The following is a 14,309-nucleotide window of genomic DNA, read 5'->3' as shown; positions in this document are numbered from 1 at the left end:
CTGAATGAATGCATGCTTTTCTATTGTCTATTTGAAATGTGTCAATATAGAAAAGATATATAGGACAAGATTGAAGGTTCTATTGAATGAAAGAGATGTTTTGTTGACATTTGTCTCTCTATCTTCCTCCCAGGGCCCCGCCTCTTCCTGTCCTGCCCCATGGATGTGGAGGGATCCAGAGTGTGGTTCACAGATCTGTGGAACTATTCCATCATTCCCTACATGCTGGAGGCTGTCCGAGAGGGGCTGCAGGTACTGTAGAATGACATAACGCTGGAAATGTGGCATCAATTCACATTTGCAGTAGAACAAGACCTTTGAATGATGGTTAGTAACTAACACACCTACACAGAGAGATGCAATACATGCATGTATATAATAAGCCCCCCCCCAAACACACACACACACACACACACACACACACACACATATATATATAATTTTTTTAAACACTTTTTTGGTTAGTACATGATTCCTTATGTGTTATTTCATAGTTTTGATGTCTTCACCACTATTCTACAATGTAGAAAATAGTACAAATAAAGAAAAACCCTTGAATGAGTAAGTGTGTCCAAACTTTTGACTGGTACTGTATATATATACTGTTTTTAAGTAAAATCACTGATCAGCTAGTATGATTCTAAATGAGTCGTCTGTCTGTCTGTCGACCTGTCTGTCTCCTAGCTGTATGGGAGGAGAGCTCCATGGGAGGATCCAGCACAGTGGGTGATGGAGAGTTATCCATGGGCAGCCAGCCCCCTGCAGCACGAATGGACCCAGCTGCTGAAGCTCCGGCCAGTGGACGTGGGATTCGATGGATACTCCATCTCCAAAGACGGCTGTCCCAGCAAGCAGCTTCCCCAGGGAGACACTAACGGAGACCCCCTGGTAAGTGAATTATAATCCCTACCTCATATTAGCCTTTCTGACAATCTTCATCCCAAACATCAGTTGGATTTGGAAATATTCAAGAAAGTCTGTTTGGTATGGCATTACACAATAATCCTGTATGTGACGATGGTCTGTATGGACAAAGGTTTCACTTGATGTTTGTATCCAAGATCAAAGTCTTTCATTAAGGTGCTTTTAAAGACTATCTCCTGTCCTATTGATGCTTTTATGGTTAGCATCGGTGTCTGTATGTAGGGGACAACCTATCTGACCTCTGACCTCTAATCTCCACAGATGAACATGCTGATGAAGCTAAAGGAAGCGGCCCACTGCTCCGCCAGCACTCAGAGCTACGACAGTGACTCCAACAGCAACCAGGATCACCATGACAACACCGTGCTTGACTTATCACTGGAGTCCACACTATGAGTCTCACTGGGTCCACACTATGAGTCTCACTGGGTCAGATAATACTCACTGTGGCTGGGACACATCCTAATTTGAGATACCTTTGTGTTAATCATCCATTGACATCAATGGGAGACTGATATGAGGTTATGTATTTGAAGTTAGAATTTGGACCTCTGTGTTTCATATCTTTAGGCAGACATATTACATAATAGTTGGAACTCACTACTTTCCAAAAAGGGTTCTTCAAAGTGTTCTCCTATGGGGACAGCCGAAGAACTCTTTTAGGTTCTAGATGGCACCTTTTGTTCTAAGAGTGTAGGCCTTACAGGGCTATTAAATTACGGTCCTGAAGGGATGAAATATTTCTGGTTTTTCATCCTCTCCTTCTAATTCAGATCTGGAAATCACTTGAATACAATTAACTACCAGATAGAAACAAAAAAACTTAAATGTTTCGCCCCTCCAGGACCGGAATTTAATAGCCTTGGGCCATACTGGGTGCTGGTAACCCAAGATAAAAATCCCAGTCAAAGTTCAATAACCTGAATAATTTCAACTCAGTACTCTACTATTTTCAGTGTTTATTAGGAGTCTGTTTATATTCACAGGCAAAGACAGTCAACCATATGAATAAATGACAGAGCTTATGAGATGTCAAACCGGTTGACTGTGACCTAACCTAGGCTATAGCTTATGAGATGTCAAACCGGTTGACTTGACTGTGACCTAACCTAGGCTATAGCTTATGAGATGTCAAACCGGTTGACTTGACTGTGACCTAACCTAGGCTATAGCTTATGAGATGTCAAACCGGTTGACTTGACTGTGACCTAACCTAGGCTATAACTTATGTGATGTCAAACCGGTTGACTTGACTGTGACCTAACCTAGGCTATAGCTTATGAGATGTCAAACCGGTTGACTTGACTGTGACCTAACCTAGGCTATAACTTATGTGATGTCAAACCGGTTGACTTGACTGACCTAACCTAGGCTATAGCTTATGAGATGTCAAACCGGTTGACTTGACTGTGACCTAACCTAGGCTATAGCTTATGAGATGTCAAACCGGTTGCCTTGACTGTGACCTAACCTAGGCTATAGCTTATGTGGTCCAAACTAAGTAGCAATAACTGGATATACATTCACTCAGCTGCATAGAGCTTGACCTGTGTGCATTTTCTTAGTGGAGAGGCACACACCATGGTGGACATATTTTTTATGCTTAACTTTCAAATGATGCCTTGCTACTTTTATAACAACGGTGGTAACACGCATGCCTTTAATGAACATGATTTCTATAGAGGCTGTGCAGAATTTAGGTGCTGGCTGCTAGCTTGTTCAGACTTTGATGAAAACACATCCTTTCTGTGCACCTAGCGGGTAGCAAAAAGGTCTAGGCTTTTGTTAGGGATTTTTTTAAATCAGTGATACTTATAGGATTTTTGGTGCTCTGCTTGGGAAAATGTGAACTTATTGACAGAAAATGTTTTTTTATCTTACCTCATGAGCGTTTCAAACAGTATCCCAACAGTGCTTGTTTGTCTTTTGTTCAGCTCAAAACGGAGCGCAATCCCTGCATGAAATGTTTCAACCCAGTGTTTCTCTTATAGAGGCACTTTGGACATGTAGACCCACATCTGAAAGGTCCCAGTCTAGAAAAGGATCAGAGCGACTGCATGGCTTTGAGACAGAGGCTGGCGTGTCTAGTCGCTAGTCGCTCACTCTGGAGAATTAGCACCAGGGCCATTTGCATCAAGTGTTAATGGGATCCTCAGTGTTGCTGTATTGGAGTGACTAGGATTTATTCCCTCATAAGATGGAGTTTTTTCAGAGTGGCTTATGCTACTACTAGGTACCACTTTGGTTGCTCCCCCTCACAAGGTCCCCATTATCTACCAGTGTTGTTGCTGTTGCTGTTCATCCTCTGAGTGTTCTTACAAACAAATGCTATGCAAATTTCATTTGGAATTTTAGACTAAAGCCAAAACAAAAATTCACTTCCATTTTTACGTATTCTCAAGAGTTCTATTGTAAGTACATTGATCTGTGAATATTTTTGTGAGGTTTGTATTTTCACTACCATATCTTACTGGATTGTAAAGGGTGATGCAAGCACAAATAGAAAACGTTTGTTTTTCTTTTCTTGGTCCCACAAAGTTTGGATGTTGGAATGTTGTGAAAAAGGTGTGCTATTGAATCTAGTTGTTAATAATGTTTAATAATTATTTTATATGTGCATTTTGCTTATGTAAATTGTTTTATGTAAAGATGTAAATATTTTATCTGAATCCCATGTTTTGAAAACATTTCTAGAAATCTTGTACAGAAATAGAGAGTAGTAATTTGTGTACAGTTTGGTTTACTCTGTAGATTGTATGTTGTTAATATGTTGTCAATAATAGATGTGAAATATCATGAGACTGTGAGAATAAATCTGGTCACGATACTGTACTTTTCATTTTTTTTGTATTCAGAGAAATCCTCTAAATCAGTGTAAGTTATTTTAAATGCAAAAAGTTTTATTTGACCTCATGTGGTTTTAAATATTGTTCAGCAATGTTCAGTGTGTTAAGCCCAGTTCCATTGTCTCAACTCTGTCTCAATTTTCTGTTATTATTTAGGCTACCTATGTGACCGGTATGTCCTCCTGTCTATACCCCGTATACCCCTATACCTGCCATCTGTACAGTAGAAGTGTGTACAACCAGAATGGAGGGCCACAGTGACTGCACTTTTTCATTGTCCGTTTTAAGACAATGGAAGACAATGCATTCTTTCACACTGACCTGTCTTTCATATTAGAACAGCAGTGACACACCTCATCTATCATTGTCTACTTTTGGTAGTAGAAATATAATGAATCCTATTGACATTCAGTAATTATTTATTAAGTGTTATTGTGTTTTGTTGGACCATTGTCAAGAAAGCAGAAGTTGTGCTTTACATTTTCTAGTTTTATTTGAAAAAAATACTCTCAAAATACAAACATTTAAACAAAGCATACAAATAATATATGTATTTTTAAGTTATACATTGAACATAGATTAAAGACATTGCATCTAATGTAATAGCATTGTAGTCGGGTATAATCCTCTTGGTATAAAAATGCCCCTTACAGAATATTGTACAAAATATGATACAAAGAGTAAAAGCTGCAAAAATACGTCAAATTTGCTTAATAAGTACTGAAATATCTGCCACAACAAATATGACCCCCTACATTTAACATATAGGAGAATTGGTTATATCACAGATAAATAGGCTGTGTGTTCAAATTAAAGAATGCATGTGTCTCATTTGGGTAATAATGTCTATATACAATATATGTGACAATATACAGTATGTGTTTAAACAACTTTATATAAGCATAATGTATGTGTTATGCACAACTAAGACACTGTAATCTCTTCATCCTCTGATTCTGAGAAGTCGGAGTGCTTGCTGGAGTTGCAAGGCGAAGAGAGGTGCGACTCCACACTGTTCAAAAGTTCGCGCTCTGATGGAGAGTGGCAGAAGGCTGAGCGCGGGCTGTCCCGCCTGAACGCATCCACCTCCTCCTCACAGGACTTCTTCCCGACGTCACTGAGGTCCGGGTGGGGGTTCATTTTAGTTGGAAGGGTTTGTTCCCGGCAACCTCCGGACGACAACAACTCCCTCTCTTTGGAATTGCGCCATTTCATTCTTCGGTTTTGGAACCATATTTTCACCTTGAAAAATACATTAAATATTATTAGGCTATCTAATAGGCCTAATGGTTGATTCTAATAACAATAGTATAGCATACCAGTAATAATCCCAAAATAGGCCTAGCCTATATTAAGATTATGTTTTGTATTGATGTGGGCCTAAATGACTATTCACTTTTACATTTTTACCTGTGAGTCTTTTAGCCCAAGTTTTGCAGCCAGCTTCTTTCTGTCTGGTTTGCTGATGTATTTCTGTTTCTGAAACATTTTCTCCAGGGCTTTGCGCTGGACATCAGAGAACACTGCCCGTCGGAGCATCCCTCTCCTGGGCTTTCCTCTTGCAGCCAGCGGCCATGAAAAGGTACCAGGGATAGGAACCACTGAAGACGATGCTAAAATATTTTTCAAAACAACATACCATTAGCATTGCATCATGACAGTCAAGAAAATGCACACATAGGCTAAGTGAATGTGAAAGTAGGCTAGCCTGGCCTTTTCTTCAGCGAGTGGGTGGAGGGGTTAAAGGTGCATATAAGATAATTATTTCGTAGTTTAAACCAAAGTCTCTCTTTAAGATTCGAAATACAGTCCGTTTGAGTGAATTGGCACGAAGCAGCTAATTAGCACATTGCTTGGTCCCTTATAGCATTGGTATGGTAAAAAGGCAGAGTATCCCTTTTGAAAGCCCCAATGAAAGATAGAGTAGTTAATGAAGCGTGAACGGTAATTGTGTAGTAATGAACTAACTGAAAAAAGGCCTAGGACAGGCCGCTAAAGCCATATATTACTGCAACAAAAGAGATCTACACTTTCAAACTAATCACAACTGTCTGCATGGCAAGATCATTTGGAGAATACTGATGGCTGGGCCCTATTTTTGCCACACATCCTTTTCATTAAATACGAAAAGCTATGAGGCTAAAGTTGTTTTGTTGCTCTCAAAAGAAGCTGTCTCTAAATCCAGATCTGCACCTTATCCATTTTAGATTATTTTAATGGTCTTTATTGTTGGCTATTCGAAAGCCAATTTATGTGTGAATTCACTATAACTTCGGTAAATAATAAGCCTATATTCTTAATCTTGAAATATACTGTATAACAGAGAGCATAGTAGCATTAGACGGGCCCATAGCCTATCATTAGATTTTACTTGCACGACTCCATGCTACTGTGCTATCTACAGTGCCTTGAAAAAGTATTCATCCCCTTGGCGCTTTTCCTATTTTGTTGCATTAAAACCTGTAATTTAAATATAGTTTTATTTGGATTTCATTTAATGGACATACACAAAATAGTCCAAATTAGTGAAGGGAAATTACAAAAATTACTTGTTAATTTTTTTCTCTAAAAAACAGAAAAGTGGTGCTTGCAAATGTATTCACCACCTTTGCTATGAAGCCCCTAAATAAGATCTGGTGCAACCAATTACCTTCAGAAGTCACATAATTAGTTAAATAATGTCCACCTGTGTGCAACTTAAGTGTCACGTGATCTGTCACATGATCTCAGTATATATACACACCTGTTCTGAAAGGCCCTAGAGTCTGCAACACCACTAAGCAAGGGCTACCACCAAGCAAGCGGCACCACGAAGACCAAGGAGCTCTCCAAACAGGTCAGGGACAAAGTTGTGGAGAAGTACAGATCAGGGTTGCGTTATAAAAAAATATCAGAAACTTTGAACATCCCACGGAGCATCATTAAATCCATTATTAAAAAATGGAAAGAATATGGCACCACAACAAACCTGCCAAGAGAGGGCCACCCACCAAAACTCACGGAACAGGCAAGGATGGCATTAATCAGAGAGGCAACAAAGAGACCAAAGATAACCTTGAAGGAGCTGCAAAGCTCCACAGCGGAGATTGCAGTATCTGTCCATAGGACCACTTTAATCCGTACACTCCACAGAGCTGGGCTTTACAGAAGAGTAGCCAGAAAAAGCCAGTGCTTAAAGAAAAAAATATGCAAACACGTTTGGTGTTCGGCAAAAGGCATGTGGGAGACTCCCCAAACATATGGAAGAAGGTACTCTGGTCAGATGAGACTAAAATTTAGCTTTTTGGCCATCAAGGAAAATGCTATGTCTGGTGCAAACCCAACACCTCTCATCACCCCGAGAAAACCATCCCCACAGTGAAGCATGGTGGTGGCAGCATCATGCTGTGGGGATATTTTTCATCAACAGGGACTGGGAAACTGGTCAGAATTGAAGGAATGATGGATGGCGCTAAATACAGGGAAATTCTTGAGGGAAACCTGTTTCAGTCTTCCAGAGATTTGAGACTGGGGTGGAGGTTCACCTTCCAGCAGGACAATGACCCCAAGCATACTGCTAAAGCAACACTCGAATGGTTTAAGGGGAAACATTTAAATGTCTTGGAATGGCCTAGTCAATGCCCAGACCTCAATCCAATTGAGAATCTGTGGTATGACTTAAAAATTGCTGTACACCAGCAGAACCCATCCAACTTGAAGGAGCTGGAGCTGTTTTGCCTTGAAGAATGGGCAAAAATCCCAGTGGCTAGATGTGCCAAGCTTATATACCCCAAGAGACTTTCAGCTGTAATTGCTGCAAAAGGTAGCTCTACAAAGTATTGATTTTGGCGTGGGTTGTCTTATTTCTTGTTTGTTTCACAATTTAAAAAAAATGCATCTTCAAAGTGGTAGGCATGTTGTATAAATCAAATGTTGTAGATCTTAATGTTTTTCCACATAATCCTGGACTATCGGACCACCATTTTATTACGTTTGCAATCGCAACAAAAGGATTTCCCTCTAGTGGTGCGGGGGCTGTGCTTTGGCAAAGTGGGTGGGGTTATATCCTTCCTGTTTGGCCCTGTCCGGGGGTTTCTTCGGATGGGGCCACAGTGTCTCCTGACCGCTCCTGTCTCAGCCTCCAGTATTTATGCTGCAGTAGTTTATGTGTCGGGGGGCTAGGGTCAGTTGGTTACCTGGAGTACTTCTCCTGTCTTATCCAGTGTCCTGTGTGAATTTAAGTATGCTCTCTCTAATTCTCTTGTTCTCTCTTTCTCTCTGAGAACCTGAGCCCTAGGACCATACGTCAGGACTACCGGGCATGATGACACCTTGCTGTCCCCAGTCCGCCTGGCCTTGCTGCTATTCCAGTTTCAACTGTTCTGCCTGCGGTTATGGAACCCCTACCTGTCCCAGACCTGCTGTTTTCAACTCTTAATGATCGGCTATGAAAAGCCAACTGAGATTTATTCCTGATTATTATTTGACCATGCTTGTCATTTATGAACATTTTGAAAATCTTGGCTCTCTAATTTTCTCCTTCTCTCTTTCTTTCTCTCGGAGGACCTGGGCCCTAGGACCATGCGTCGGGACTGCCGCCCGTGGTGACTCCTTGCTGTCCCCAGTCCGCCTGGCCTTGCTGCTATTCCAGTTTCAGCTGTTCTGCCTGCGGTTATGGAACCGCCACCTGTCCCAGACCTGTTGTTTTTCAACTCTTGATGATCGGCTATGAAAAGCCAACTGAAAATTATTCATGATTATTATTTGACCATGCTTGTCACTTATGAACATTTTTGAACATCTTGGCATAGTTCTGTTATAATCTCCACCCGGCACAGCCAGAAGAGGACTGGCCACCCCTCATAGCCTGGTTCCTCTCTAGGTTTCTTCCTAGGTTTTGGCCTTTCTAGGGAGTTTTTCCTAGCCACTGTGCTTCTACACCTGCATTACTAGCTGTTTGGGGTTTTAGGCTGGGTGTCTGTACAGCACTTCGAGATATTAGCTGATGTACGAAGGGCTATATAAAATAAAATTGATTGATTGATTGAAATGATACAAACCCCCCAAAAATCTATTTTAATTCCAGGTTGTAAGGCAACAAAATAGGAAAAATGCCAAGGGGGTGAATACTTTCGCAAGCCACTGTATTGTTAGCTAACTTTAGATTTCTCACATCAGCACGATCCATAAACATGCATAACCCTCTATGTGGTCTTGTGAGAATATTGAAATAATGAATAGCCCCTAATGGGGAATTAGTCCATGACTGGTAAATGCCTATCAGCAGCATGTGTGTGGCTGCCGGAGGGAGCTGACCAATTAGTCATGGTGCTGAAAGCTTTGTGAGTTATCAGTAACTAAGTGCACTGGCTCGGTGGGAAAGAGAAGCAATGAAGAGACGCAAGCAGCTTCCTTGTGAGAGGGGATCCGCCTCAAATTTAGACCATGACAATTGCGGCTAATTTGTAGATTAGGGGAACCGGTGCAAAATGTCAGCAGTCCCTGCCTCTGCTAAATAGGGCATCAAATTGGCGAGACTGATTCCACGATGTTCTTCGACTTCCAACCTCTGAACTAACGGTTGTATTTCCTCTAGATTCAACTAGCCAATGGCAGATTGTTTTAAGGTACAACGACATCAACTGAATACATGGAGCATGACATCGGGTTATTAAGTGGATTTACCTGGAAAATAGGATGCTCTGAGGAAGGGATGAAACGATCCGTCAAAATATGGCAGAGGGAAGGTTTTCCCGTGCATGGCATGATGCATTGAAGGTGTACACGATGCTGTGATTCAAAATGAAAGAAAACATTGAATTAAATGACTCATTTAGTTTTGTCAAATCATATAGGAAATCATATAGGCCTAAAATATTGTGACACTACCCTCATAATCTCGATCCATGCATTACACAAGTTCACATCCCTGCGTAACAGGTGTCCTGTTTGTAAATGCTAAATAATGAAGTTTACATTAGCCTATACATTCCCAATAATCTTACCGTTTCTCGTTTCTGGTGCTAGGATGGCATTAACTCCAAACTTCAGATAGTTAGGGTCGTTGTTGATGGAGAGTGAGTTCTGAGGAGAACCCGTTCTTGTCTGTGCTGAAGTGGTGATGACAGCTTGGTCAGTGTGGTGACTGCAGGTCAGCGTGGTGGCTCCTGATCCCGGGGGAGACACGCTGGGTAACGGAATCGTCCGTTGCAAGTAGCTCACTGGCCGGCTGATCCGCAACAGGTCCTCCACCAAAAAGCTTGAGTGGGCGGCGAACGCTGAATGCAAGGACTGGGGCAGAGAGTGAGCCGCCGGCGGTCGAAGTAGTCTGGGGTACATATCAGGAGCCGCAAGTGCACTAGGGAACATCATTGCTCCTTTTGGGTGGATAAGGAAAAGTAATTGTAAAGAGCCCTTTCTCACTGAATGAGTTTCCGTCGCCTATAGGATCCAAGTGGAAAGACTCACAGTTCTCTTCTGACCATTCCATTTAGAAGAAGCTTTTTATAGTGGACCGTTAGCAAAGCCTTTTCGAAACTGACAGTCAAACAATGAAGTTCAACAAAGTTCTCGACGTGAGTTTCTTTCAGGGGAAATTCAGTGCCTGCTGATTGGTTCGAAGAAGCTATTTATGATTGGATTAGACTTCATAAGCAAGCTCTAGACAATGTCCTTTTAACAAAGAAAGTGTAGTCATCAATTTTGCACACTGACCACTTTTTGGTATAGTTTTCACTGTGATAACGGTGGCAGCACACAGAGACTAATTAAAGGCTATTTTTAAAGGACTCCAACAACGTTTGTCTGTGAATAGAGGGTTTAAAAGTGTCTATTAAATTCGTTTGAGCACGTAACAGCACAATGTCGTTAGTTTCGGGCTTGTGGGAGGAACTGTGAGAATATGGTGATTCTAATTTCTATTAGGATGCAATGTGAGACAATTTACATGACCACCAAAGTTGATTGTAAAATGCCATAATTGTAATTATTTATAAATATTATCCGCATTCACTTGTATTCAAAATATTGTTGTAATTAGGCTATTGTTGTTGTTATTATTATTATTGTTATTATTATTATTAGGCTTCTTGTTTTGTATGACCATTTTCCCTCGTAGCTCATTGAAACTGAGTTTTTTTTTTTAACTGTAGCTTAGCCTATTGGGTAGGATATTATGAGCACAATATGTCGTCTGTACCAGTCTGTTTTTCTCTGTGAAAATCAGACAGGCTTTAATGTCAGAATATTTAACTGGTGTGTTAAAAACTGTGAATCCGAGAGATCCCATTTCATGTCGCTGGTCCCGCTGAAAATAATGTGCAGCTCTGGCCATTGCGCTCTTATCCTCTTATCCATGAAGTAACTGTCACCCTCTCAGCTGTTTTTTCTTTCTTACCCTGACACAAATCTTTCAAAAAAATCGTATTATTCAGTTTGATTTCAATGGGCGGTTAGAGTCTCATTCTTTAAGTGCATTTGTGCTGTAAGACACCAATAGATAAAACGGTTTTGAATTTAATGACTACATTTATTCAAAATAACTGTTGTGTGTCAGTGTGTGCCTTGGAAATGTGTGTCCTATTTCTTGAAAGACCAAAACAGGGCAGAAAAATCATCAATGAGCCTACTTGCAATTAGATGCCTAATGTATTTCAACAGTCACTATAATGCTATTTAGCCTACGGTTTGAGAATGAACCATGTGACTTTAAGACATTTAATTAAAAAAATGAATGATAGGCCAAGTTATGTAGGCCTAATAATAAAACATAAATACACCTGGTGGTAGGACAGCTATAGTTCACATTGATGTCATTCAATTACTATTAGTATTATTATCATCATTTTAAGAGTTAAAAGTTTAGGGCATGATTTTTTGGTAACGCTTTATTTTAAGGTTCCGTAACAAACCATTTAAAAGGCATTTATAAAGTGTGTGTTAACTATTTATTAATCATTACTCCAACATTTATAAGTCCTTTATTAATCATTAGTAAAGTATTTGTTGTAGTCCCTAATCTAAAGTTAACGCTATTTATACTTGATAAATACTTGATAAATGTTTTGAGGGATCAGTGAAATTTCTCAACAAAATATGGGCATGCCATTTGTAGACATTTCAGTAGTACCTGATAAAAAATAAGCACACAACACAGGATTTAAATATATATACATAGGCCTATGTCAATGTGAATAACTAGCTTACTAACATTTACAAATGTGGGAGTAAGGATTAATAAATGGTGAATAAACTGTTTGTAAATGCCTTATAAATGGTTTATTATGGACCCTTAAAATAGCGTTACCGATTTTTATTTTTTTTATTTTTTTACAAGCTCCATACGTTTTTCCACTGTATCTGCCATTTAAACCGTAGAAGCATTGTTTAGAGAGCTAGGTCAGACCCATGCAGCGCTACACATGGGTTCATTTTATTGTAGCCTGGTAGACAGGCCTATGTCAAAGCAAATACTTTTAGGATAGGTTGCAAACCGCAGGAGGAAAATGATAACCGCCCACTGATGAAATAGATTATAAAACAGGGGGGAAAGTGAACAAAAGAGTTTCTTTGAGGAAGATTCTATTTCGAAGTTCTTTTCTGTGATCGGCTAGGAGAGGTGAATCCTGAGGCCTGTTGGCTAAGACCTGTGACTAATGGCGTTTGACCGCTGCTCTCTCTGTTTTGTTCTCCTAGCCATTCATTTTAAAGTGGTTACCTTCACATTTCTTTCTGGAGAGTCAACTCTTCTGCTTTGAAAGTGCGGGGAAGGTAAGCCCGCGTGTGTCCTAAGTGATGGCACAGAAGGCAAATCTCCATTAAATTATGCGCCAGGCGCTTCCCATGAAAATAGATGCATGGTAACCATGTCCATTACTAACGCAAAAATAAATTGTCATAATTTTTGTATATATTTTACAAATGATCTCATATTAGTAGGTTTCAATTAGCCATCTGATCCATCAGTCTTGCATGTTACCCAAGCATGGCCGAGTGAGTTTATTTCGGCTATTTATAGGTGAATCCCATTTGGGCTGTGGATATTTTATGCAAAAGAGCCCTGGCAGTAAAGACATCGTTAGCAAAACTTCCACATAAACACAAATTAAGCCTACTCAATCTTTTCAGACCATAGAATAATGTATTTATTAGGACAGAGCAGAGTCTAAACTGTAGGCCTACGTTTGTGGTGTGAGGTTCATGGTGTGTGATGGTTATATATCAAGTTTTAATGCTATAGCCTCTATTCATCGTGCCTTGTCTGGCACTTTTCAGATGGTGTCAGTATTTAGGCCTTTTACCTGTTATAGGCAAAATATTGAATTATGAAATAAATAAAAATGTTCATAGGCTGAGTAGACTAATTACTGTAACATTCTTGAATTTAAAAAAGTATGATTAGAAACACTCCTTAGAGAAGAGGGTCATTTTACAAATGACATGTTTTGTATATATATAAGCCACTTAGCTTAAACAGTTAATGTCTGAGTAAACAGACAAGTAATTACGTAACCGTGAAATCATTACATTTTTATATAAATGTATTGATCATTAGATTTGCATTTTATGTCCCGCCTGGGGAACCCATATTAAGACACATTAACACAGCACCCACCTTCACAGAAAAAAACATCACTGTTAAGTTCAAAGCGTTTTATTATTTCAGGAACCTTCGAAAATCCCCCTATTGTACAAATCAAGCAGATGGTTTGCAGGAAATATAGCTTAGCCCCAGTGACCGAAACTAATTTCTACTAGCTTTCCAAGCCTGACACGATTGTTTTCTATTTACCAAATATAGACTAGAGAAACAGCTGGTCGGTCGCTGAATTAAACACATTTAAAACACATTTTTCAGATATTATATCCCCACCACCACCACCCCACCCTTGTCCGTAGACACAAGAGGTGGGTGCATTGAAATGATAATGATACTGTAGATAGATACAGTAAGACTGCCGCAAAATATTTCAACCGTTTCCTAGATTCATTGTTATATATTCAGGTTAATGACGTACATTTGTGAAAATGTTGATAAAAAATGTATGGCTTTCTTGCAACCTCGTTTTTTTGCCTAAGGTATTGTACTCTTTACCTGACGTCCAATCTGCCATTCTATTCAATATATTGAACTGTATTTAGTGAGCAGATACTGTAGATAGATCCATCATTAGCATTAAGATAAATTCAATACATTTTTCTTTAAAGCAATAATAATAAGTGTTTTTGATCATTTCATTGCAGACAATGACAACATTCAGAGAAATTGGCCTATAGGCCTACCACAGCATCGTTGAAAGTTATGCTGTTAAAAAATAACTTATTACTGGTTATATATTTAAAAGGGAATCATCCATTTCTAATTTTGTTTTTACATGGTCTATTTATTTTACACGCTGCTTTGGAGATGGACGGTCTTTACACCTTCTATAAGCCGCCTTCTTGAGTGGTGCTCTCCCTCTTCAAGTCTGGCTCAGCAGCTGTTTCTGACTAGGATCCGGCCACTGCGGAACATTGGAGGGATTAGGAATGGCCCAAGATACAGAGGAGCTCTGACAAGCA

At 39.8% G+C, this 14,309-nt stretch overlaps 2 protein-coding genes across 6 annotated transcripts in view; one reads left to right on the top strand and one right to left on the bottom strand.

Annotated features, from left to right (window-relative positions):
- The window catches only part of LOC139584410 (neuron navigator 2-like), a 94,837-nt gene extending 91,086 nt beyond the window's left edge, over positions 1-3,751 (top strand). For all 5 annotated transcript variants that reach the window (XM_071416195.1, XM_071416194.1, XM_071416192.1 and 2 more), the window contains 3 exons: positions 134-252; positions 685-888; positions 1,186-3,751. In XM_071416195.1, the coding sequence (XP_071272296.1) occupies positions 134-252; positions 685-888; positions 1,186-1,320 (458 nt within the window). In that variant the 3' untranslated portion in view covers positions 1,321-3,751. The remainder of the gene's footprint in view (positions 1-133; positions 253-684; positions 889-1,185) is intronic.
- A 487-nt stretch (positions 3,752-4,238) lies between these two features.
- Positions 4,239-10,352, bottom strand: dbx1b (developing brain homeobox 1b). The gene is made up of 4 exons (XM_071416197.1): positions 9,755-10,352; positions 9,435-9,539; positions 5,181-5,383; positions 4,239-5,012 (listed from the first exon to the last, which is right to left on the bottom strand). The coding sequence occupies exons 1-4, from the start codon at positions 10,119-10,121 to the stop codon at positions 4,695-4,697; spliced, it is 993 nt and encodes a 330-aa protein (XP_071272298.1). The 5' UTR covers positions 10,122-10,352; the 3' UTR covers positions 4,239-4,694.
- Between the last annotated feature and the right edge of the window lie 3,957 nt (positions 10,353-14,309).

The sequence above is a fragment of the Salvelinus alpinus genome, chromosome 9 (genome assembly GCF_045679555.1).
Source record: "Salvelinus alpinus chromosome 9, SLU_Salpinus.1, whole genome shotgun sequence".
Classification (NCBI taxonomy): Eukaryota; Metazoa; Chordata; class Actinopteri; order Salmoniformes; family Salmonidae; genus Salvelinus; species Salvelinus alpinus.
The sequence above is the reverse complement of the archived record's forward strand: the minus strand, read 5'-3'. Positions and strand labels throughout refer to the sequence as shown.